Source organism: Erythrolamprus reginae, chromosome 1 (assembly GCF_031021105.1).
Source record: "Erythrolamprus reginae isolate rEryReg1 chromosome 1, rEryReg1.hap1, whole genome shotgun sequence".
Lineage (NCBI taxonomy): Eukaryota > Metazoa > Chordata > Lepidosauria > Squamata > Dipsadidae > Erythrolamprus > Erythrolamprus reginae.
In genome coordinates this window covers 140,153,075-140,180,524 of record NC_091950.1, presented here as the reverse complement: position 1 = coordinate 140,180,524, position 27,450 = coordinate 140,153,075, and the positions used below count along the sequence as shown (strand labels likewise).

Genomic DNA, 27,450 nt, shown 5'->3' with positions numbered 1-27,450 from the left:
TAAAACCAATAAAAACTATTTTCAAAAAAAAAAGATGTGTTCTTTACTAATTGCATAAAAGTTAAATGTTTGTTGAATCCTGGAAAATACTAGTTTGACAGTTTGACAGATATCCATTATCCACAGAGTTGGTAGGTTCCCTTTGGTTGGATGTATTCACTTGAAAAATTTCACTTGGAATGAATTAACTTCAGTTTGTTAGTTGACATGCATTCAGTGTGAAGTGAAGACAAAGCCATTTATTTTTTTTATGTATTTATTGTTGCTGACATTGAAGCATGGGGATCAGGAGCATAATTGCCAAATTTAATTCCAAAGAATTAAATTAATTAAATTTAGAATTAATCGAGATTATCCTTAGGCTATAACATGACCAATAAGATGTTGCTATTACTGTGCCACAGGAGCCATGCCAATCTGGTTGTTTGCTCGGTCGAAGACGCAAAAGTACTGACGAATGAAGATATCACCAAGGATCCAAAGCTGAGACCCCTGGAAAGGCATATCCTGGAAGCCACTCTCACAATAACCTTGGAACTGAAAAAGAAGTTCAAATATATTATGAATTTGAATGGCCTAAATAGAGGGCCTTTACAAAGCATCAGGAAGCTGGCATTCTCCTCCAGTTCCTGTTGAGTGTTCTTTATCCATGTTGGAGTAGCAGAAAACCATATTTGCATTGAAAAGGCTATCTCCATTGCCTACTTTTAACTAGCCTCTTGTTTAAATCTGGAGTCATCTAATTTCCCTCCAAGGTGATAGGTGACAAACCCTTACAGATTTTGCATTCTTTAAATCTGCTGTTGGGTTATGTTGGAATAAAGCAGTGATGGAGAACCTTTTTTGACCTGGGTGCCAAAATGTTGCGCATGCACGCAATAACATGCGCATCCATGCCCACACACATAATGCAATGCCTTCACCCCACACATCTGCACAACCCCCCCCCCATGCTTCCCTTTCTACGCATGCACACAGGCCTCACTGGAATCCTCTGGACTTCCAGTAGGCCTGTTGGGCCATTTTTTGTTCTCCCCAATGTTTAGGAGGCTTTTCCTGAAGCCTGGGGAGAGAGAACATGGCTGAAAAGGAGGCCGAAAATCAGCTGGCCAGCATGTGCAGGGGCCCTGGAGCTGACATAAGGCAGTGTTTCCCAACCTTGGCAACTTGAAGATATTTGGACTTCAACTCCCAGAATGCCCCAGCCAGAGAATGCTGGCTGGGGCATTCTGGGAGTTGAAGTCCAAATATCTTCAAGTTGCCAAGGTTGGGAAACACTGACATAAGGCAACACCCTCACATGCCCTCAGATGGGGCTCCACATGTGCCATAGGTTTTCCATCACTGAAGTAAGGGGAAATGCTATGTTCATCCTATTACAGCTACCGTAACACTGACTAAAACATGGGCTGGAGAGAAAACGAAGGCAATGCCGCCCCGAGTTTTCGGAGAGGGGCGGCATACAAATCCAAATAATAAATAAATAAAATAAAAATGCCATGGAGGAAAGTACCATATTTTTTGGAGTAGAAGATGCACTGGGATATAAGATGAACTTTATCTACCAAGAATTCATCTTGCTAGCGTCCTTATTCTCTTCAGCTTCGGCACATTATTTTATCCCCAGGTTAGGGCTGAAAAAACCTTTCTCAGAGGGAGTAAGAATGAAAACAATCCTGCAAAGGCTTAGCACAGGAAAAAACTGCTTCGGAGGGAGTAGGAATAAAAATAAATGCTGCACCCAGGAAGATTGTTAGCACTGTGTAAGGGCAAAAGAGGGGGTAGGAATGAAATCAAGCCTGCAAAGACTTAGGGCTGGAAAAAAAAACCTTCTTCAGAGGGAGTAGGAAGCCAGGAAGATTGTTAGCACCTAGTTAGGGCTGGGGGGGGGAGTTCTGAAAAGGCTACATTCTGATTATAGGGCGCACCCAAATTTTAACCTCTTTTAAGGAGGAAAAAGATGTGTCTTAAACTCTGAAAAACATGGTAACCATTGCTAGAATATGATTGTATCTTAGTTATGTGCAAGGGAAAGACCAGAATGCTGAGAATCATGTTTGAATCCTGTATTAAACTTTCTGAAGAGCCCCATCAATAATATATAACAGTGAATCATACATGTTTAAAAATACTTACTCTCTAACTGTGTTTTCCTACAACAGTGATGGTGAACCTTTTTTTCCTTGGGTGCCGAAAGAGTGTGGGTGCACACTATTGCACATGTGCAAGTGCCCAAACCCATAATTCAATGCCTGGGGAGGGCAAAAACTGCTTCCCCCACCCCCAGAGGCCCTCTGGAGGCTGGAAACAGCCTGTTCCCCAACATCTGGTGGGCTCATGTTTCGCCCTCCCCAGACTCCAAAGGCTTTCTTGGAACTGGAGGTATGTAAAAATCCCCCTACCCCATTCCCCAGAGGCCCCAGAGGTCTTTGGAAACCAAAAATGCCCTCCCAGAGCCTCTATGTGAGCCAAAAATCAGCTGGCCAGCACACACATGCATGTTGGAGCTGAGCTAGAGCAACAGCTCGTGTACCAGCAGATATGGCTCTGCGTGCCACCTGCGGCACTCGTGCCATAGGTTCGCCATCACTGTCCTAGAACATTTGTACAATCCAACAATTTGGACTATGGCATAATAAAATAATAATGCCATAAGGAAAGAATCACTTTACATGTACCTTCCATATTATGAACATTAGGTTTATATTGCAAAATTTGTGGTTATTCTTGACTCGTTAATGATAAGCTGATATAATTTTCTTTCTTTAAAATAATCTCCCACAGCTTTCCTCATTCTGGTTCTCTTTAAATGTGTTGGATTTCTAGTCTGATAATCCCCCAGATAGGCCAACACTGGGAATTGAAGTCTAACATATTAAGGATAGTCTAGTATGGAGAAAAGAGATCTGCTAGAAATGATGATAAGCTACATGAGAATAATCTTATCACTAAATCTGTTGAATTTCATGTTCAGAGTTGCAGAGTTCAGTTCTTAATGCATATTGAAAAATACTGCTAGGCTAAAAATTATCAAAAAACATTTCAAATGTTAGAAAAATATCTCCCACTTGAATATAAGAGACTGAGATTGTCTTGCTATAATTCTTTCATAGGTCAGGTTTCAGAGGTTTATTGTAAATTATTTGAGATAATTTTTTTGATAAACTAGAAATCTTACCTGGCGAATGTAGGCACTGGCGGGCACAGGGTACTGAATGCCATTGATGGTGAAGATGATGTCAGGCAGTTGGTTGATAGCATTGCAGTTGACTATATACTGATGTGAAATAGGATGAACAGAAAATATACATTAGAAACCCAATAACATTTGAGAAAGGGAAAAAAGCTGGGTATTAATTGCTCATTCCTGCATTAGAATGATGCTTTCTGAAACAAGAACCAACAACGATGACCTGAAATCAGGATTACATTTTAAGCGACACAGTTTGCAGTGTGGAAGGCTGAACATGTCTGCAGAACAATATCAGGAGGGGAATAATGAAGTCTGGCTAGTAATAGCCAATTTGAATCTTTGTGGCTTCATTTCCTTTTATTTTTATGCAGAATCCTCACCTAGTAGAGGAATCAAAGGAATTTGGAAATGAGGGCTTGGTGGAGGATACATGGTACATGATGAGGGTCTGGTATGATGGTCTTTGCAACCATTGATCTGACCAGCCCTGTCTTCTGTAATGTGCCACTCTATTATGCATGGCAATTATATGAGACTGTTGATTAACAAAGGATGAAAATGGGATTTCCCTAGCTAAATCACATTAGGATTTAGATCACATTAGGATCACATTATTTAGATCACATTTAGACCACATTATGTATTCCCTAGCTAAATACATTAGGGCAAACCAAGAATCTTGCATAAGAATTAGAATAGAGGGACAAAATGGATAAGATATAGCAAAAAACATAGCAATTGTTTGAAAATCCTCCTTATTAAGATTCACAAAACCATTGAACCATAGATCTCTAAAGATCTCCTAGCTCAATGCACTTGGTCTGTCTTCCTGTCTCAACCTATAAGAAAAATTACCGTATATACACAATAATGTGAAAATCACAACTGCAAGTTCTTTAATTAGTATTGGTCTTCATGCACATTGAGTTCTTCTCAAGAACCTAGGGTGCCATAATGTATTGCATTGGCATCCTTCAGTCTTGAAAGACCATAGTATCATGCTCTGGATTCCCCAGAGCATGAAGCCTGGGTAGGTTACAATGCCATAATAATATATCAGTCTAACATATGGGTGGATCCAAGTAGTGCAGTCTTTTGCAATTGTCAGATGGAAACTTTGTCAATGCACAGATTTTCTAAATGTCATCCAAGAATTTTTGGTATAGCACCCAGTATACTAATAGAATAGAATAGAATAGAATAGAATAGAATAATAACCACTAATAACTAATAACTAATAACCACTGGAACCACCACAGCTGCTTTATGCTACAACCTTTCTATTTTGATTTTCAGATCTTCTTTGTGTTCTACTATCCCCTGATACTTCTGCATGAATTATCCATGTTTTGTATTTTTCCCAAGACTTTATCAGTTTGTGTTTGGAAATCTGACACTTTAACCTGCTCATTTTTTAGTACTTTTTCAACATTTATGTTCCCAGGAATTTTTCATTACTGTTAATGATTATTTATTTATGCATATTAATTATAGTTTCATGTCATTATTATCAAGCTTACCTGACCATTGGAATCTTGGCTACCCCCAATGGAGTTCTGAATGCTGGAAATGCCACTGGGGGGACCTGCCAGGAGGGAGGTACCAGTGTCAACAATAGCTTGGCAGCCACCAGAACAAGCAATTTCTTGACCATTGAAGGAGATACTGAAAAGAAATATTCAGGTAAAGATGAGAGAAAGAAAACTACCACAACCTTTTTCCTGCAGGTCTTTTGAAATTACAAAACAACTTGGGTGGGCCATGGGAAAGGAAGAAGAATGGGAAAGATTCAATGTAATGCAGCTTGATTTTCTTTTCCTATAAGAAGAATACCTTGACAGGCTTTCAAATCTATTATTATATCACAATGCTAAACTACATTCGTGCAATCATTAAAGTGCCTATTTCCTAATCTGGGGATCTTCTTTTGCCATTATCCTGCACTTTGTTTTTGATTGCATCTATGTGAAGCAGGGATGTGAAGGCTGAAGGTGTAAACAGTTGAGTTACCTGTCCACAGTGATCTGCCAATAGAGTTCAGCAGAAAGGGGCACCCAGTTGAGACTTCCAGTATAGTAGGAGGAGTCAACGCCACCAAACATTACAAAACTCCCGCTCTGCTCATCACTGAAAAATGAACATTTAAGAACAAGCCAATTAGAGGAATTGCAATTTTCTTAATTTCTTTTTTTTTTGTTTCCTATTATGTTGTTAACCCATCGAAACTTTTAAAAAATAATATCCTTAAAACAATGGGTTAATTTCTTGATTGTTTCACTTATAAGCTACTGGTAGTAACAAAGAGAGCTGTATCTCTTGGCTGCTGTCAAGTGATTGTATGGACAGGGGTAAATGCTGTTGAAGAAATGGAATTTAGCACTGGGGATTGGTGTCAGAGCTGTAAAACTACAGATTCTTTCAGTCCATTCCTTCCCTATATAGTCAGCATATACTCTAACCCAGTGACGGTGAATCTTTTTTGGGGGGGGGATGCCAAAAGAGCATGTGCATGTGCTATCACGCATGCACAAGTGCCCACACCCAGGATTCAATGGCTGGGGAGGGCAAAAACAGTGTCCCCTGCCCTCCCAGAGGCCCTCTGGAGGCTGGAAATAGCCTCTTTCCCAATTTCTGGGGGGCCTAGTAGGCTCGTGTTTCACCCTCCACAGGCTCCAACGGCTTCCCAGAGCCTCTGTGCGAGCCAAAAATCAGTTGGCTGGCACACACATGTATGTTGGAGCTGAGATAGGGCAACGGCTCATGTGTCAGCAGATATAGCTCCACGTGCCACCTGTAGACCAGTGCCATAGGTTCGCCATCACTGCTCTAGCCCTTTAATAAATAAAAGGGTGTGTGGCTTATCTGAATCATTCACTGACCTGGCATCAATCTGTTCCACAATGTTCCCTCTGCACTACTGATTTCTGCCCCATGTAAGGAAATAAGATGCTCTGTGGTTCCAAATTTGTCAAGGACATTCTTCTCATGCTCAATGGAGTCAATGGGCTTTCTATAATCTATAGACATTCTCATAAACTCTTTTCTGCGGTTTTCTCAACTATCCAGCATGCATCAGCAATAACAATCTTCTCTAAAGCCAGCTTGAACATCTTCCATTTCCTCTTCCAGATCCTACGTTTTCTGTGCATGCCTTCTACACATGCACAGAAGGGGAAAAAGTTGATCCTACATTTTCTGTGCATGCTTTCTACACATGCACAGAAGGAAAAAAAGTCAAAAAAAAGATGGTGGGGCCCACAGACCAACACTGACTGAACCAGATCCGTGATGTCATTGTGATGTCACCTGCAAATAGCTGTTAGTTTGGGCAAACCAGTCCAAACCGGAAAGAACCCATCTCTGCTTCAGAGGTAATATGATACCCATGCACACTCTCCCTTCTAGTAACAGATAGAAATTAGTCCATTCAGACAAACGGGCTCAAATCATTGTTACTTACGCACTCAGGAAGACGGAAAAGAGATCCTGGGATACCAAACCTTCACTCATCATGTTGTCAAAAACAGGAGTAGCACCAGAGGCAGACAGCCTAGGGTAAGCCAAACCCAGGATGCCATCAAAGGGGGCGTAATAAAGGAAGCTGCCTGGCTCGGACTGACTCAGACCAAAGATTTGGTTGCTGACCTGAATACCTCCAACCTGTGCAGAACAGCAGGGAGAAATGGTTATAAAACGCCTTTTTAATTTCAAGCAGTAATACTAACATTTGTGTTGAAAGCACATATTGAGGCATATTAATTTCAGTTTCAAGCATATTTATGCATTGAATCATTCATATAATTCACTTGATTCTAGTTGATTCACCACTTTTAAATAAACTGCTTTGCAGTTTAATGTCTATCTCATAAAAAAGCCTCAAAGGAAATATCTATGTAAGTCCTATTAGTTTACCATCTGCAACTATTTCCCTCTGCCCAATCTAAATTTTGAGAGGAGTTTAATTGACGCAGAACTGAGATTAATCTCCAGGCAAAGAATTAGCAATGAGACTCAAAAAAGACACAATTGAAGATAGATTGAACTATAATCCAATAAATGACTATCCATCTTATCTATTGATATCAACATTATATATCAGTACATACATCTACAGATTCAATAGTAGACATGGAGGAATTCCATGGATAATACAAGAAGTGCCAAGTGTAGCATCAGGAAAGGACATATTTATTACAAATTCATTTTATTTATTTATTTTAGTTATTTTATTTGACTTCTATGCCACCCAATCCTGAAGGACTCAGGGCGACTGAAAAAATGGGTATTTGGGAATAAATGGAATGCAAAAATGTGAAGAAAAATGGAAATGTAGGAAAATCGGGCTGGCTAAGCTAACACAATAAAGCAAAAAATAAAATTTGGGAAAAATAATTGTTTATTTACAAAAACTGTTTCAAATACATATACTATACTTTGATTTCATTTGAGATATAAGCCTTAAATCCAATCAATTACACAACAGGAAACAAACAGTTGAGAAATGAAATCATATAAGCCTGTAAACCAGGATACTTCCAGCTACAGATTATGGAGCAGAGACTATGAGACTATTGCTATTTAATATATGGGTTAAACTCAGAAAAATAAAGAGAACGGGTATGCCAACAAGATTTTATCAGAAGAACAAAATAACAGAATCAGGGGCCAGCTTGAGGCATTTATTTAATACTTTTAACTTAAATGACAGGCAACCTGAGATGTTCCAAGAATACCAGAAACAACTGAAAACTGAAAGAAATCCACTGCAAGATAAGAAGGAAATTTAATTAATTTACAGCTTTATTGTCAGGAAATATTGTGTGAAAAAGAAAAGTGATAATGCTTAAGAAGGGAGACCCAAGACAATATGCAATTATCAAGCCACTGGATTAATTTCGCACACAAGCAGTGTTATTTAATATCTCACAAAAATGCCAGAGCATGCAAGGGGAAAGAAATGCCAAATGAACAGGTAAATGGCAGTAAAGGGAAATTTGTGGGAGGCTGTAGCTAGCTGACATCAGATGAATAAGGAAGAGCACAAGAAAACAGGAAGAGATACTGCTTCACTGATTACAGCACAGCCTTTATTTTGCAGGTCATGCCAGAAAGTGGTATATATTACTAATGGAGCATTATTCTTTTGACAAGCCTTTACAGTGAAGAAGAAGAAGAAGTTACTATAGGAAGTGAATCTGGACAGTCAGAATGGTTCAGAAGTAAAAAGAAAATGTGACAGGATACATCTTTATTGGCAACAGTCCATGTAATGAGAATCTAAAAGCTCAGATTCATAGTATATATTAGATGAAAAATTAACCTTATGTCACAAGAATCTCAAGAATTATTCCACTTTCAAATGAGACATTTATATATAGGGAATGTCAGGCTGCAACTATTGCATCTGTTTCATTCTGCCTTTTTTTGTAGGAGGTGGACATTTGCCTCTTATATGAAGAGAAAACAGAAAGCACCTCTTGTCTATTGTCACAACTGTCAGTACAGTTCTTAGTTTTCACAGAATAGAACAGAACAGAATTGAATTGAATTCATCATTGGCCAAGTATTGGACACACAATGAATTTGCCTTTGGCGCATATGCGCTCAGTGTACATAAAAGACAATATTATGAAAAGAACCTCCCACAGTATTGAGTCTGTACACATTTAACTTTTACATCTCTATATTAAGAGACTAGTAGGATGGAATGAGACGACAGCTGGAATAAAAATAAGTAGTGTTGCTTCTGAAATTTGCTAATAACTCTGTTTTGCTAGTTCATAGTAAGAGAAATCTCATTATAAAAGTAAAAATAGAAAGTGAAACATCTGTGCTAATGTTCCAAATTTGTTAAAGTTCAATATTAAGCAAACAAACATAAGCTCAATCAGCACGTTTAATGAACTTACAGCTGATGGTAAAGAAATGAAAATGGTGCGTAGTTTTGTATTCTTGGGCTCCGGAATAGATAAAAGTAGACAGCATGCTATCCAGGGAAAATAGTTTTAAATATTATCAAAGAAAAAGCAAGTTGATAGGGAGGAAAATAGGTTTTGGTGAAAACAAACCAAGATGGTTTCTGAAAATAACTCTCTAAGTTTCCAAACTTTTTGGAAGGTGTTAATGAGCATGTAAGCCAGGTGGCTCAATAGAGATTGTATTCTTGGACTTGGGGGGGAAATCCTCCTTGTTAAAGCCAGTTGGCATGGAATCAGGAGCCCCATTGGACTGGGAAATGGTTAACAGACAGGAATAAATGAACAACTCTTGCATTAGCAAGATGTGCACAATTGGGTCTCCAAAGATCAGCATTTGAACTAATATTTTTCACCTGGATATGAATGATCTGACATAGGGTTGAACAATATTTGCTGTAGAGAGCTGCAAATGCAAAAAGGGACTATGAAGGATCTCTGCCAATTGAATGATGTGATATTTATGTACATGCCAAAAATATTAGGTTGCCTGCCCTAGTATATATGGTGTGAGCTGTCACACATAATTACATCTAGGCCTGTTGAAATGAAATGCATAGTGCCCATATATCCTCATAATTGAAAATATAAAATCTATTACTATCTTGTGAAAATGATATTGTGTCACTACAGTACTATGAGGGTTTTTCCCCTAATTTACTCTATTAATAGTTTGCACAGAGAGCTGGTTTAGAATTGTGATTATTGCATCAGGCTGAAAACAGGAGGACCATGAGTTCTAATCCTAGTTTAGAAGCAAAATCAGGTGGATGACTTTGGACCAGTCATTTTCGTTCAGCCCTAGGAAACGAGAAATGGCAAAGCATTTCTGTTAAACCTTACCAAGAAAATGACAAGACCTGTCCAGTAAGTCTTGAAAAATTGGTCATAAGTAAATTTTAAAAATGTTCAAATCAATTATTGAAAACAAAGAACAATTGTGGCAGGAGACTGTTGCAGACAAAAACAGAGTTTTTGCTGGCAGATCACTTGGGCCACTACAGGTGCCCCTGACAGGAGTGATGTCAAATTGGCCATGTCCCCCAGCCCCTCCCTAAGGTCAAACATATCCCTGATATGACCCTCAATGACATCGAGTTTGACACCCCTGTTCTAGGATGTTCCTTAATTTCTTAATTATTTAGTCATGAGTGCATACATAACAAGGCTTGTAAAAGTTTGTTGTTCTTCTTAATTATGAAAATTCCCAAAACAACACCATAGTCTTGGCTGCCTCTGAGATTGATTGATTGATTGATTGATTGATTGATTGATTTTGTCCAATACACAATGAGGCTTTTAGTGGGTATACACATAGTAAAATACATAATGAAGGTTATAGAGGATATACTCATAGTAAAATATATCTAAGAAAGAAGAGAAGAGAAGATATAGAAATAAAACATATCAATGAAAGAATAGAAGAAGAGATATAAGAATAAAAGAAAGGTATAGGAGATACAGGAGAGCAATAGGAGAGGGGATGGAAGGCACTCTAGTGCACTTATGCACACCCCTTATTGACCTCTTAGAGGAATCTGGAAAGGTCAACTGTGGATAGTCTAAGAGTAAAGTGTTGGGGATTTGGGGATGACACTATGGAGTCCGGTAATTAACAAGAATCAGAAGTAGGCAAGAGTTTAAAAGCTTTTGCCATAAGTAAGATCTATACAGAATTCAATGAAGTCTTCCCTGTTTTTCCACCCAGAACCATAGTGACTCAGTCTAATTTCTCAAAGGTTATCTTCCCAGTCTATTTTCTTTGGCAGTTTACCTGGACAGTATCATAGCCTAGGAATCCAGTCATGCTTCCGGTACCATAGGTGATGGATACGCTCTGGCTGGTGGACTGGAAAGTGGATGACTGTTGTGGATTGAATTTATGATGGTTAGCTGCAAAGATAAGCAATTGTAGTATGATGTGGGCATACTGCATTGGTAACAGAACAGAAAAAGCAATAGAGAATGAGAGAGATCTTGGCATTTAACTCATCCCCCTGCAATTATCTGTGAACTCTGCCCTTGGTCATAGTTATATTTTCTTTTATGTAGAGCATATGCACCAAACACAAATTCCTTGTATGTCCAATCATACTTGGCCAATAAAGAATTCTATTCTATTCTATTCTATTCTATTCTATTCTATCTTACCTGAAAGCTGGGAGGGTGTTGTTTTTTGTTTATTTATAGATTTGATTTGATTTGATTTATTAGATTTGTATGCCGCCCCTCTCAAAAAACATAGTTATTTTTATTTATATAGAACAAGTTTTCAGTGATGGACCATTTACATTAAAATTGTGACAATCAAAAACTGAAAATAAAAATTCTACTAATATAACCCTTAGTCATTGTTAATTTCACCCTGGTGGTAATATATTCTAAAAACAGTTATAGTCTTGTTGTCAGCGTTCCAAGTAGCACCTGAGAATTTAGGCTCTTGTTTTAAGCTAACCAGACACATTTAACAAAAGATAATGAATAAATAAACATACCAACTTTCATCATGTTGAACACATTGGAAAGACAGATGGACACGAGAATAAAGAATTCTCCCTGATGTGGTGCCTTTCATATGTGTTGTGATTGGAATTCTGAGGATTCCCAGTCAACATGCCAAATGTGTTTATGTTTATTAGATTTGTATGCCGCCCCCTTCCGTAGACTCGGGGCGGCTCACAATACAATAAAAACAATTTATAACAAATATAATAATTTACAATTTAAGATATTTTAAAAACCCCATTATTAAGCAGACATACATACAAGCATACCATAAATAAATTGTATAGGCCCAGGGGAGATATTTCAGTTCCCCCATGCCTGACGACAAAGGTGGGTTTTAAGGAGTTTACGAAAAGCAAGGAGGGTAGAGGCAGTTCTAATTTCTGGGGGGAGCTGGTTCCAGAGAGTCGGGGCCGCCACAGAGAAGGCTCTTCCCCTGGGGCCCACCAACCGACATTGTTTAGTTGACGGGACCCAGAGAAGACCCACTCTATGGGATTCATGCGGCAGGAGGCAGTCTCGGAGATATTCTGGTCCAATGCCATGAAGGGCTTTAAAGGTCATAACCAACACTTTGAATTGTGACCGGAAATTGATCGGCAACCAATGCAGACTGCGGAGTATTGGAGTAACATGGGCATACCTAGGGAAGCCCATGATTGCTCTCGCAGCTGCATTCTGCACGATCTGAAGTTTCCGAACACTTTTCAAAGGTAGCCCCATGTAGAGAGCATTACAGTAGTCAAACCTCGAGGTGATGAGGGCATGAGTGACTGTGAGCAGTGAGTCCCGGTCCAAATAGGGTCGCAAAACAGATGTTGTGATGGGACTTATGGTCTATTACATTTGTAGGGTACTAGTTTGAGGATGGCTTGAATAAAGAGTAGCCTCTTTCTGAAGGCATCAGTTATGGAGACTACTTACAACAAGCTGGAGTAGAGCAATATACAGAGGGGACCCACAAGTTGGAAGAGCCAGTGTCAAAGAGGACTACGAACTCTTGTGGTGGCGTGCCAATAGAGATAGTGCCAGTGTACTCAAGCTGTGGAGACAAAGAACGGAACATAATAAAGAAAATCCATTCCTGATACAGTATACCATAACATTTTTGAAAGAAGAGAAATGAACACGTCTTTGTATACAAAAGCAAGTTTCACAATTTTTTTTAAAACAATACAAATCTTCTCAATTTTTTACAGTAGAATATTGTTTATGTTCCACGATCTCAAATCACTTTCAAACATTTAACAGTATAACTTCCTAAATTTATTTTATTTATTATTTATTTATTTTATTTTGTCAAGTACTTATGGGTAGTATACATAACTATAACGCTGTTTATATACATGAGATGGGTACTAATAAGAGGGGGAAATTAGGACAGGGACAATAGGCACGCTGATGCAGTTATGCAAGCCCCTTACTGACCTCTTAGGAATCGGGCGAGGTCAACAGTGGACAGTCTAAGGGTAAAGTTTTGGGGGTTTGGTGTTGAAACTACAGAGTCAAGTAGTAACTTCAAGGCATTAACTACTCGGTTGTTGAAGTTGTATTTTCTACAGTCAAGTTTGGAGTGGTCTACTTTGATTTTGTATCTGTTGTGTGCTCATGTATTGTTGTGGTTGAAGCTGAAGTAGTCATTGAGAGGAAGGACATTGTAGCAGATTATTTTATGAGCTATGCTTAGGTTGTGTCAAAAGCAACGTAGTTCTAACCTTTCAAAGCTTAGGATTTCAAGTCTGGTTGCCTAAGGTATTCTATTATGAGTGGAGGAGTGGAGGGCTCTTCTCGTAAAGTATCTCTGGACAATTTCTAATGTATTTATGTTTAAAATGTGGTGTGGGTTACAGACAGATGAATTGTATTCAAGGATCGAATACAGCTCATGGCAAAAGTTTTGTATGCTCTGGTTAGTTGTGTGATATTACCAGAGAAGAAGCTATATAAGATTAAGTTAACAACTCTTGAAGCCTTTTTGGCAATCCAAAAAATAATAATAAAAAAAGAGGTCCCTATGTCTCTTTTATCACTCTCCAGAGGCAGGGGCTATTGATTTAAATCAACAGGTGTTGAAATTCTCTAGCCTTGTCCATAGGGTAAATGCTGAGTATCTCTTCCTAATATGGAATACTTACATCCAGATAATTTTGTAAGGGTTCAGTGGCAAATGTATTTTGCAGCCAGGGGAAATATTTTGTGCCAGGGTTATAAGGATGCTTCTTCAGGAAATCATCTAGCATCCCATGCTCTTTAAGGATTTGCCTCGTGGATTTGGATTTCTTTAGGTAAACTCTAAGCATTGAATAATGGAAAGAAAAAGATTAATAAGTGAGAGAAAGTACTCATAGCATTAAAAATCGGGGGAGGGAGAATGCCTTTTGGACAACATTCTCTGATTCAACATTCTTAACAAGGCTGCAACCTTCAGAATCCCCAGCTAGAATGAGAGTTATAATTGAAAAATATCTGGAAGCCCTCAGGATGGGGAATGTTATGTTCAGATTAATTCTGCAGAGGAAGAAGGACTTAAAATCTAGGTATACTCTTTAGAGAAAGAAACATGTTCTACTTGATGAATACGCAGTACATTTGCAGATAAAGCTGTAAAAGGAAATAAAATTTTACTATCAGTGGAAAATCTAGGCAAATTACGGCGTTGTGGCTTGCCCACCAATCACAATAGAAAGTTTGCTGGAAGAGTTTATAGAACATAATTTAGAAAGAAAATTAGATCCTTCTGAAGAAAATGGTACATGTTTTCTTTGACGAAAGTACAATGCTCAGTACTTACTTTGTTGTCAGACACTGAGAAAGTGCCACCAGGCTCAGAAGTAAGAGGAACTTCATGATTACTCCTTTATCCCCAAGTTGTTGATTCCAATGAAATGTGGGTCCCAGGTTCTAAGCAACACACTTAGGTTTGCTACACACATATATATAGCTCCAAGACTCTCTTATCATATTTGCATATCATACAAAAAAGCAAACATTCCCGATATGATTATCTTTTTTAAAAATGTCCTTAAGAAGAACTTTCCATGTTATTCTTTAAATTTGTTTTATGTTCTTGACCTTAAAAAAAGGTTCGGTTGTAGGTGACACTAGCAACCATTTGAAAGACTTTGGTACATCTCAAGAGCATTAAAGCAACATTTTCCATACCTTTTCAAGATATGAACCAAAGGTTAAAATGTACAATTTCTTTTTAAAGTAATCTGGACGGAATTTTATTTTTTAGTAAATGAACTATATAATGAAGTATATATCAATTTATTTTTTGCAATTGAAGGCTTCAGATATAGTATACCCAGCATCGTTCAATTTCTGGAAAGATATTTTAGACAGGTTGGTAGCCTTTGTAACACTGCAACATTCTGCAAAATGCAATAGTTGCAGCTGGTGCAAAATGCAGTGGTGTGGGCTGATCAATGTATCTTACACCTGTGCTGTACAAGCTGCTCTATCAGTTTGCTTCTAGTTTCAATTCAAAATGATGGTAATTATCTATAAAGTCCTACATGACATGGGACTGGGTTATTTGAGGGATCAACTCTACACAGGTACATCTGTCCCATCAGGTTCAGCAGGAGAGGCGTGTTTTGGGTCCCATCTAATACTTATCTGAGGAGAGGACTCTTTCTGCCATGGCACCCACATTTTGGGGCATCATCCCTTGAAGATGAAACAGGGTCTTAGAAGATTCTGAAAGCATGACTTTGTTTAGGGACTCAGGTGTGATGTGAAACCTGCCCAGTGGTTCTCCTGCCCACTGGTTATGACGGGCTTGTACTCAACTACTGATCGTGCAGATTGCAGCTGCGAGAGCAATCATGGGCTTTCCCAAATATGCCCATGTCACACCAACACTCCGCAGTCTGCATTGGTTGCCGATCAGTTTCCAGTCACAATTCAAAGTGTTGGTTATGACCTATAAAGCCCTTCATGGCACCGGACCAGATTATCTCAGGGACCGCCTTCTGCTGCACGAATCCCAGCGACCAGTTAGGTCCCACAGAGTGGGTCTTCTCCGGGTCCCATCAACTAAACAATGTCGCTTGGTGGGACCCAGGGGAAGAGCCTTCTCTGTGGTGGCCCTGACCCTCTGGAACCAACTCCCCCCAGAGATTAGAATTGCCCCCACCCTCCTTGCCTTTCATAAGCTGCTTAAAACCCACCTCTGCCGCCAGGCATGGGAGAATTGAGATACTCTTTCCCCCTAGGCCTTTACAATTTTATGCATGGTGTGTTTGTATGTATGTTTGGTTTTTATAATAATGGGTTTTTAACTCTTTTTAGTATTGGATTATTATTATATGCTGTTTTATTATTGCTGTTAGCCGCCCCGAGTCTCCGGAGATGGGCGGCATACAAATCCAATAAATAAATAAATAAATAATAAATAATTATACTTGATGATTTTTACTTGGTTTTTATGTTATTTTTAAATTTGAGACTCAATTGATATAGATATGACTTACCGCTCTCACTTCTCCCCATTTCCACAACTAGAGAACTTTTCCAATGGAGCCATGACACAATATTCTCCTATTTGCATTCCAATGTTTTTGAAGTGACTTGGCTCCAAGGTCTTCCAAGGTAATAACCGTGGCTTCATCTTGGATGACAATAAGACAATCGTCACATTCTTAATATGGGCCAGAAAAAAATCTTTAGAACATTTACAATTAAAACTCAATTTCACTATTATATAACCTTACATTTCGAGTTCATGTGCACCCCAGGGTTTTGTGTATGAGCGTCAGAGCTTCTCCAAATGTTACAGCTGAACTATCTTTCTGCAGAAGCATCAAAGAGGGATCTGGAAATGCAAATCAACTTTCTGAAGAAATTTTGTATTAGCATTTAAAAGGGTATATTTATTTATTTGTTTATTTAAGGATTTTGTAATTAACCAGAATACAGGTGTCTACTATTGCTCTCATAAATGAAAAGTAACATACACATGAAAGCTCAGCAATCATATCATGTGTTATAATATAACACAAGTTTAAACACACATAAAATACAATAGAAAATCAAAGAAATAGCTCAAGCTAACATACCATATCTATTTTTCATCTCTCCCTTCTTTTTTCCCCACCAATTTATCCTTAATACAACTCTTTGAATTATACAATAGTGCCGCATTTGGATTAAGCTTTATTCACCTGGCTCTGCTTAGGATAAAATCACACTTGACTAGCATTACATTTTAGAATAATTGTCTGGAGAATTCTGGGAGTCAAAGTCCACAATTCTTAAAGTTGCCAAGTTTGGGGACCCTTGGAATAAAGCATACCTGGAAATAAAATGTTTTAAGTATGTGAAGCAGCCCTAAGCAGTAAACCCTCCCGAGGTTTATTGAAAAATATTTTATTGAAAATATTGTACAAGGAAAACTGTGTTAGTGTATGGTCACAAAAAAAAGTCTGACAATTTTTTGGGAGGGGAAAGGCATAATATTTCACAAACTGCAGCTCTCTTCAACAGATGCACAGAGCAATCAGACTGATGTGGCATTTTGATGGGTGTGAGGAAAGAGACACATAGGTACAGATATAGGTTTCATGGATGAGCCAGATTGCAGGTACTGTTTCAATCAACAATTATAAAGTGTTTGTCAGGTCTGGAAGCCATCTTTTACCTTTTGGAATTCAGGCCTGCCACATTTTCTACTGTGGCGAAAATGGGAGGGGAAAATTATGTGGAATAGGTGATATGAAGTAGTGTAAATAACATTTTTTCCAGAAAGTCAAGGTTGCTGTGCCCCACAGCTGTGATGAAGTGACTGGGAGGGCTCTTCAGTTTTGGGTGGTGGACATGTGGGTGTGGGGGCACAGACTCTGAACTTTTGTTTGTGTGGAGAAAAGCTGGAAGCTCTCAGATTTGGGGTTTCCCAGATATGCCAATATGACTTTTCTAATAAAATGGAAGTTTGAGAAACTTCAAGCCTTGGAGTCTAATTGCCTTGGTGGTGTTACTTGGAACCCTGATAGTGTTAAATACCCAATTGCCTGACATCTTTTGATGTACAGTATATGAGTTTTGCTATCTCTCACTCAGTAAAAAACATTTCCTCCCCCCAAAATAGTCACTTTGAAGTCTGCTATATAATGCTCTGGCAGCCTGATATGTCTTCCCTACACTTGCCCCTTGAATGCTGATGTCAAACTTGTGTCCATTAATTCTTTGTAAAAAGGTTGTCTCATTTGTCCTGTATAAACTCTGGAGGGGCATTACTGGCAGATGATAGAAGAGTCAGTATTCCCATTGAAGAAGTCCAAAGCATGAAACACAGAAAGAAAAATGCATCACCACTCAAAAACACTTATTTGAGATTCCTAACTCAACTGATTTTAAATTAGTTTGCCAGAGGGGGTTCTGCAATTAAGAGATATAGGTTATTAATTTGTTGTCACATTTTAGTTTTAGCATAGCATCCGTCCTTTCTCTGTTTATTTTTCTCAGGAGCTTAGAGAAAATCAATAAAGATTCCATGTCTTGCCTACAGGCTGTGAATACGGAATGTTTTCAGTTTTGACAATTTTCAGATTATAATGTAAGATAGTCTAATGCACTTGTAGCATGTCTCCAATGTTTTGCTGATCTTACTGTTAAATCTCCATATAAACAGTACTGAAAGTGGAATGTGAGTATTTACTTTCAAGTTTCCAAAGCAAATATTTTCACACAAATATTTGATCAAGCAGCTCAATAAAGCTGCCTCGAAGGTTTTTGTCCTGAAAGTCTTGCTGTTTTTGTGTGCAGCTTTACACATGACAGAATTTATTAACTCTCTATATCAGTATAAAGGACTTCTGGAATGAAGGAAATAAGGTTATGTCTGTGTTGTCATTTGTCCTTCTCCTTTTTTTTTTTTTTACCATTATATGCAACATTATCCAGTGGAAATAAAGTTGGCATGCTGTATATCTAAAGTCTACCCCAAAACTTTAGATGAGACTTGATTAATCAGCTACTCCCAGAGGCACTGAAAATAGAAAATTTCACATCTTTCTAGTATTCAGTTTAGAAGACAGGAGAGTGGATATTGGCAAAACTTTCAATCACTTCCAAACAACAGCAAAAGTGTCACAATGCCTGATAACTTACTAGAACCTATTGCTTTAAATACACATGGTCACAAGTCTGAAAAAAGCATTTTACCAGAAAAATGAAGAACCATTATTGATCCTAGCATGGACTGCCAATTGATTATAGACCCATTTCATGCTCCTGCATCTTTCCTGAAGTTGCTTTCTCTGCTTGTTATTACAAGTTGGTAGGAAATAAAAATGGGCGCTTTTCTCTCGAATGCAGCTTTCTTCCTTTAGTTATTCCTCTGGCTCAGAGATGGGTTCCACTTACCTTTGCCACTGGTTCATATTGCGCATTTGGAAATGTTTTGGCACTGGATTTTCCTAGTTGTCTAATAGGCAGCTGAGCATTAATGCCAGTGAACAGTCACCTAACACTCAGCTCTTAGATATTTTAATGTAGGAAGGAGTTAAATAATTATACTAGATACAGGTAGTTCTCGACGAACAACCATTCCTTTAGTGAACAAAATTGCAACTGAAACTGAAAAAAGACGGCATTTAAAGGGTGACTTGATTGAAGTGTATAAAACCATGCATGGGACAGAAAAGGTGGATAGAGAAAAATTATTTTCTCTATCACACAATACTAGGGCAAGGGGGCACTCCCTAAAGCTCATAGATAAGAAAGCAAGGATAAATAAAAAGAAATATTTCTTCACCCAGGGGGTCATTGGTTTACGGAATTCACTTCCAGGAGAGGTCGTGACTAGGGTTGGGTGAACCGAACCTGCAAAGTTTGGGTTTGTGCCGAACTTTGCAGTGTTCGGCATCCCGAACCCGAACCTGAACTTTTTAAAAAGTTCAGGTAAAGTTCGGGTTCGGCAGAACACCGCGAAATGCCGCCACCTGGGAGGAGAGTGGGGAATCCCATCATGGGATTTCCCACCTCCTTTTGCTTGCAGCGCTGCAAGCAAAAGGAGGTGGGAAGTCCCACGAAGGGATTCCGGGGGTGGGGCTTTGACGTCACGTAGACTACTTCCTGGCCGGCCAAAATGGGGAGGAAGGAGTCTCCATGACATCAAAGCCCCGCCCCCGGAATTCCTTTGTGGGATTTCCCACCTCCTTTTGCTTGCAGCACCGCTGCGGCGTCCTTTTCTGTAAAAATAAAAGGAAGCAAAAGAAGGTGCGTTATTCCCCACCTCCTTGTTTATTTTTACAGAAAAGGATGCCGCAGCGGCTTGCTGCAAGCAAAAGTTCGGGTTCGGGTTTGGCGAACTCACCCGAACTTCACGGCAAAGTTCGGGTGAGTTTGCCAAGCCCGAACTTCGTTGGGTTCACCCAACACTAGTCGTGACAGCTGTCAGCCTGGATAGCTTCAAGGCAGGATTAAACAGATTCAAGGATGCCAAGTGCATTGGTGGCTATTGAATCGGATTGCCAAGTCCCGCCTCTATGTTGGTTGAGGCAGGCAGGATTCCTTTGGGTACCATTTGTTGGGGGTCAAGGGAAAGGGAGGGTCTTGCCTTCTCTTTCTGCTCAAGATCCACAATTGGTGGGCCACTGCGTGACACAGAATGCTGGACTCGATGGGCTTTGGCCCGATTCAGCATGGCTCTTCTTATGTTCTTATGTTCCAGCATTCCCACCAACACATAATCAAAATCCAGATGCTTGGCACAACTGGCATGTATTTATGATGGCTGCAAAGTCCCGGGATCACGGCATCATTTTTTGCAACCTTTTGACAAGCAGTCAACGGATAAGCAGATTCACTCAACAACCATGCAGCTTACTGAACAACTGCAGTGATTCGCTCAACACCTATGGCAAGAAAGGTTGTAAAATGGGACAAAACTCACTTAGCAACTGTCTTACTTAGCAATGAAAACTTTGGGATGGTTTGTGGTTGTAAGTCAAATACTGCCTGTAAATAGCAGCACACAAACGATCATTTGTTTCCTTCTAAGCAATGTGATGACTTGTAAAAAGTCCCCCTGAAATTGTTCATTGCTCAGAGGAGAGGCACAGAAAAGCAGGACCTCACCTTCTCAGTTTCATCTTTTCGTTCAGTTAAAATAATGACTCCTTTTATCTTGTCACCTCCTTCATCCTCATGCTAAATCCACGGAAAGTGGTGCCCCACAATAGATGCAGTCTGCTCTTTACATCGTCTGTCTTTCTCCAACCGGCCACTTTGAGTCATGTCTTGTCACACTGACATGGAGATTGTAATTCCTGCAGTTGGCAGATCTCCAGATAGAAATATTCCATGGCTTCCGGTGAATTACCCTGGGCAACTTTTCAGGACAAAACAAGTGCAAGATAGAACCGTTTTAAAATGTCTTTCTAGTGACAGGTTTTGTGTGTGTGCATCAGCTAGCAACTGTAAGGAAACAATTCATTAAACATATTAGCAAGAATGTCCAGGCAAAACAACAGACCTAAATCATTGGAATAAATCAGCAACAGTGCTAGGTTGCATTGACAGACGGATCATACGAAGCATTAGTATCATTTTATAAGGCCTTGTAAGACCACACTTGGGATACGGCATCCAGTTTTGATCACCACAATATAAAAAAGATGTTGAGACTCCAGAAAGAGTGCAGAGGAGAGCAAAAAAGGTGATTAGGGGGCTGGAGGTTAAAACTTATGAAGAACGGTTGCAGGAATTGGGTATGATCCAAACTTAATATTAACAGATTCAAACTTAATATTAACCGCTCCAAACTTGACTGTAAAAAATATGACTTTAACAATCGAGTTGTCTAAGCGTGGAACTCATTGCCGGACTCAATAGTGTCAACCCCTAACCCCCAACATTTCTCCCTTAGACTCTCCACGATTGACCTCTCCAGGTTTCTAAGAGGTCAGTAAGGGGCATACATAAGTGCACTAGTGTGCCTTTCGTCCCTTGTCCAATTGTCTTTCCTTTATCTCATATATCATATATATTTTCTTCCTTTCACATATCTTCTCTATTTTTACATATTATCTTTATATATTTTACTTCATGTCTATTCTCTTCCATATGTATTGTGTATTGGACAAACAAACAAACAAACAAATAAATAAATGTTTTGTTTAATGAAAAGAAGGACTGGGGTGACCTGATAGCAATGTTTCAGTATCAAAGGGGCTGCCACAAAAGAAAGGGGGTCAACCTATTCTCCAAAGCACCTAAAGGCAGGACAAAAAACAATGGATGGAAACTAATCAAGAAGAGAACCAACTTAGATCTAAGGAAAAATGTATTGACAGTTAGAACGATTAATCAGTGGAACAACTTCTCCCTAGAAATTGTGGATGCCTACAATACTGGAAGCCTTTAAGAAGAGACCACACAGCACTTGTCTGAAATGGAATAGAGCAATGATGGCGAACCTTTTTTGGTCCGTGTGCCAAAAGTGTGTATGTGTGTGTATGCTAGCACATGCAGACATACCCACACTCATCCCCTCTTCCCATGCATGCATACCCCACTCCCATCTTGCCCCAGCGCATGCGCACAATCCCTCCCATCCCCGTGCATATGCACAGGCCTCGTTGAAGCCTGGGACAGTGAAAAAATGGCCAAACAGGCAAACCGGAAGTTCAGAAAAGTGGACCTCCGGTTTCTTCATTGTGTTGTTTTTCACACTCTGGAGCCTCCTGAAGCTTCCTGAAGCTTCCTGAAGCTTCCTGAAGCTCTGGAGTGCGAAAAATAGCACAATGGGCAAACCGGAAGTCCATTTTTCTGAACTTCTGCTTTGCCCATTGGGCTGTTTTTTGCACTCTGAGGCTCCAATGAAGCTCTGGAGGGTGAAACAGCCTTTCCCAAGGCTGAAGATCAGCTGGCTAGCATACTCATGCACTCTGGAGCTGACATAGGGCAACGCCTCGTGTGCCCTCCGATATGGCTGCATGTGCCACCTGTGGCACGCATGCCATAGGTTCACCATCACAGGTAGAAGGTCTCCTGCCTGAGCAGGGGGTTGTGCTAAAAAGACCTTCAAGGCCCCTTCAACTCATGTGTGTGCTAGCACACACACACACAAAATAGTTATTCTGCTATTTTGAAATGTTTTCTGTAAGCCTGAATTCAACTACCACATGTTAAGAAGCAGAAGAATTTCAAGCCACAAGTACTGAAAAAAAAAGTTACAGTGGAAAAATTGTAAGATCTTTCAGAATCACTTTTAATAGAGTCTGGTTCCCCAAAAGTACGTGCGCAAACTGGTGTCATGCATTAGCAATAAAGATGATTTTCAAAATCCCCCTTTCTAATCTTGCTTCAAGCTAATTGACCACTGAAAATGTTCTTGAAAATTTAGATCAAGGCCAAAGTGCTTTTCATTCCGCATTTGGTGTCAGTGGCCAACCAGAGGAATTCAGATTGCTCGAGGATAAGACCTACTGTATTTCTTCTATTGTCTTGTCCCATTGTTCTCTGTCTAACATTGCATATTTAATGCTAGAGAAAAACCTCAAAGAATTTAATAATAGATATTAAGAACAGAAACTGTTTAGATTTTTGCGCTGTTTTGCAAAGAAGGCAAGTATTTGAGTGCTAGAGCAGCAGGCTATCTAATACTTCCCTACTTTCTTCAGTTAAAATTGACTAAATGAGGCAAATACAGAAGAAGAGGTACATCTAAATACACATTCCAGGACCAGTTTTATCATCAGAGAGAATAATTTCCATGACTTGCCCAAATCCTTTCAGTCAGCCTTCTGTCTTCCATGGATATTGCTTTTTCATCACAATATTGAAGTAAGAGGATGCTACTCGTTCAGTGAATTTCTAATCAGAGAAAGAGGAACAGGCAACATCCAGTCTATTACAAGCAACAAAATATCTTGACCTCATTCTCACCAGGGGTGGGTTCCAATTTATCCCTGTTTGGTTCAGAAATAATGGAGGGACACATTGTAGCCTTGATCGGTTTATTCAAGATCTGCTGGAATGAACCTCAAGTAAATAAAATGTAACAAGCAATCCAATACAAAAAGCAACAGCGGCGTGGCTTGCCGTCTCTTTTAAAGTACAGTGATAGCTCGTCTTACAAACCCCTCATCATACAAAATTTTCGAGATAGAAATCCAGGGTTTAAGATTTTTTTGCCTCTTCTTCCGAACTATTTTCATCTTACAAACCCAAGCCGCCGCCACTGGGATGCCCCACCTCTGGACTTCTGTTGCCAGCGAAGTGTCCGTTTTTGCGCTGCTGGGATTCCCCTGGGGCTCCCCTCCATGGGAAAACCCACCTCCGGACTTTTTATTTATTTATTATTATTATTATTTATTAGATTTGTATGCTGGGATTGTTAAATTTATATGCTACCCAACTCTGGCAGGGAAATAGGAGCTGGTAGTGCAATTCTTGTCACTACTCCTGAAAATCCAGCATTGGAAGATAAGTCTCTCCACAATGTGGCTTCACACTACTAAGAAAAGTTAAATTAAAGGTTGCAATGAATTACAAGGACTAAGGTTGGAGGCCTTTGGCTTTCTGCCTTAGATGTCACTTACAGAATTCTACAACAAAATGGCTGCCTCTAACTACATGCACAGAACTGGCCACAACTTCCCCAGTTAATTATCATCGGCATAATGCCTTATATAAGAGTCTGTTCCTATAGTAATATTTCCATGAACTTGTCAATATTTCACCTGAGTTTTATGGTCCAGGTTCTGCCTCTTCTGTTTACCTTCCTTTCTCTGGTTTCAGAGTAGGCATTCCTCTTCATCAAGTCCCACCTGTAAAAATGTTGTACTGAGATTTTCCAATGATTTTATTCATAACCCTTTAATTATGTCCTGTGCTTTATTCTGTACATGCTCATCACTCAGTCGGTAGGTAATTTTAAAAAAACAGGTAATCAAATAAATAACATGTAGTTGGAGAAAATCAGCTCCCTACGATGATTGCCTCAAGTAAGTGCTTCTAATTGAACACATCCTGATCTTTTCACTTCTCGCTACAAGGAAAAAAATAGCAACACGGTGTTACAAAAACTCATTAAGAAAACTATCATAGACAGCCTGGGATCTTTGAAAGAGATAGATAGAGCAGAAAATCAGATACAGGGACCAGATGTAGTTTTGTAGACCAGATGTAGATTTCCAAAACCCAGCCACTAATGTGACAGGAGGAAGGAATTAAGGAGGATACAACTCTGTAAAACATTCCAAAGAGAAACACTACATAGCAGGGATCTCCAACCTTGGCAACTTGTGGACTTCAACTTCCAGTTGAAATCCAACTCCATTTCTGGGAGTTGAAGTCCACAAGTCTTAAAGTTCTGAAGGTTGGAGACCCCTGCTTCATAGCATGCATTACCATGTGCTACCATGAATACAACTCATGTAGTCAAATCCCTAAAGCAACAACATTATCAAGCCGGTACAGAAGTTGATGATAAATTAATGCCTTGCCACACTATCTATAGAAGGCCTGGTGTTTATGGGAACTTGGGGGGGGGTTTTCTTGAGGGAACAGATACAGCCACAATGAAAGCATTCTTTAGAGTGGTTCAAGGACATTCTATGCCCATCCACCTGGTCAGAAGCAGGGGAAGGACTTGCCACGCTGGCACAATCTGAGTGGGCAATGTGACAAGATTGTGGGTGGGGGACAAGGGATGTGAACTTTCAACTGAGTGGGAAACTCAGATCCAGGTTTCCCAGTGTGGGTGCCAGGATGGCTCCAGAAATAAATTGGAACTTTGAGGAGTACATTGACTCGGACACTGATTTAGTTCGGGTGTTACCTGGAACTTTGACAGGCACCTTTTGTGAGGCTTGTACGGAACAGCTGCTTCAAAAGTCATTCCCAATCTTCTCCACATGGGTGGAACTCTTTCCCATGTTTATACAACGAAATAACCATATTAAGCACCTCAAATTAAATTAGCATTTCACCAAATTAAACTTTTGTCCCAGTCCTGTCAAACACATGGTTCAAAGATCAAATATAAGGTAGGAGCCAAAAACAATTTCCAATCCCCAGTCAACATGAATCAGTTCAGATGATTTTGTATGAAGTTAGCACCCACCCCACTCCTAGAAGAATGAAATATTCTGGGAAATATTAAAAAGGCAGAATATTATATTTCCCTGGATGAGAAAAGGAGAAACATGTTTTTAAAGACAAAGCAGCTCCCTGCAGCTTCACGCCCTCCCTTCAGCTCCATTGTGATGGGCTTAAGACATGGCCCTCAGGACATGATAGGATTAGCGCTCCTCCCATCTCACCACATGCCACCTAGGAAGATTACATCACCCAGCAAGGCTCAACCAAGCCTGGGACACAGACAGCCTACAAAGTTAGCTCAGATTCCCACCCCTTGGGAGTCTGACAGCCGATGGGATACATTTCTTGTACAGGAAAAGGAAGCTCTAAAGTGGGGCCCAAGAGAGGATGTGGCGGCCCCGACCCTCTGGAACCAGCTCCCCCCTGAGATTAGAATTGCCCCCACCCTCCTTGCCTTTCATAAACTCCTTAAAACCCACCTCTGCAGTCAAGCATGGGGAAACTGAAATAACTTCCCCAGGCCTATATTGTTTATGTATGGTGTGTTGTGTGCATGTTTTTAAATTATGGGTTTTTAGTTTAAATTATTAGATTTGTATTACATTGTTTTGCCACTATTGTTGTGAGCCACCCCGAGTCTACGGAGAGGGGCGGCATACAAATTTAATTAATAACAATAACAATAACAATAACAATAACAATAACAATAACAATAACAATAACAATAACAATAACAATAACAATAACAATAACAATAACAATAACAATAACAATAACAATAACAATAACAATAACAATAACAATAACAATAACAATAACAATAACAATAACAATAACAATAACAATAACAATAACAATAACAATAACAATAACAATAACAATAATAATATAAATTTATCTCTCTCTCTCATGTGCTTTTTTGCTCAGGACTTCAAACCATGTGGCCTTGTCTAGCATTAAGCCATCTTTCCAAACAGCCACTATGGTTCCAGTGTCTTTCTCCCCACTTGAAACCGAACCGAGATGGACATTTCTTCCAACAGTTGTGAACACAATAATCTCTATTGGGTCTGCAACTATAATCAGTTTCCTTTTCTGGCCTGTGGAAAATGCATTTCTGTATTCAAAAGCATATATTTATCAGAGCCCTATTTATATCTCTGGCCTGCTAACTTAGCTCCATCAAATCCTTAGGAAAATTGTGCAGCATATGTGTTATGAACCACTCTTCCCACCCCCACCCCCCCAGCCCCACACACTCTGAAGAATTAACAGGATCAATAGAGCATCCTCTAGCCAGGTCTATGCAGTTTGGCAATGTGGGGAAAATCGATGAGGTCAAAACTGTGTCAGTCATTGTGCTGCCTGCCTCTGGGCTGATTACAGCCTATGAGTGGGGGAGAGGTCTGAAATTAGCCCACTTTCATCTGCCTTCTTGCTGGCAACTAAGTGCATATCAGCATGATAAATTTCTCTGCTCCTTTGCTTCTTCTCCCTGCTGCCAGAATTGTGTGTATTGCTGGCACTGAGCATTAAATAATGAGCGTCAAAACAGACTCTGTTCAAGTATGAGCTATTTTCTGTTACAGCACATTATATTGTAGGTAGCAGTTAAAATGCTGAGCTTGTCAGCTGCAAAGTGGACAGCCTGCGTTCGAGACCCGAGCACCACATCATGGAATGAGCTCCCATTCCTGCCTCAGCTCCTACCCACCTAGCAGT

The 27,450-nt window shown here is 39.6% G+C and overlaps 1 protein-coding gene across 1 annotated transcript; it reads right to left on the bottom strand.

Moving 5' to 3' along the window:
• Positions 1-324: 324 nt before the first annotated feature.
• On the bottom strand, positions 325-13,973 carry LOC139158597 (pepsin A-like). Its single transcript, XM_070735922.1, has 8 exons — positions 13,809-13,973; positions 12,598-12,715; positions 10,943-11,061; positions 6,654-6,853; positions 5,204-5,320; positions 4,714-4,858; positions 3,179-3,277; positions 325-537 (listed from the first exon to the last, which is right to left on the bottom strand). The coding sequence occupies exons 1-8, from the start codon at positions 13,971-13,973 to the stop codon at positions 391-393; spliced, it is 1,110 nt and encodes a 369-aa protein (XP_070592023.1). The 3' UTR covers positions 325-390.
• Positions 13,974-27,450: the final 13,477 nt, after the last annotated feature.

Coding starts and splice junctions, on each gene's coding strand:
- LOC139158597 (XM_070735922.1), bottom strand. CDS start 13,973: ATGCTTAGAGTTTACCTAAAGAAATCCAAATCCACGAGGCAAATCCTT. Junction 12,716..13,808: donor CCTTACAAAATTATCTGGAT/GTAAGTATTCCA, acceptor TTGTCTCCACAG/CTTGAGTACACTGGCACTAT. Junction 538..3,178: donor CCAGTGCCTACATTCGCCAG/GTAAGATTTCTA, acceptor CTTCTTTTTCAG/TTCCAAGGTTATTGTGAGAG.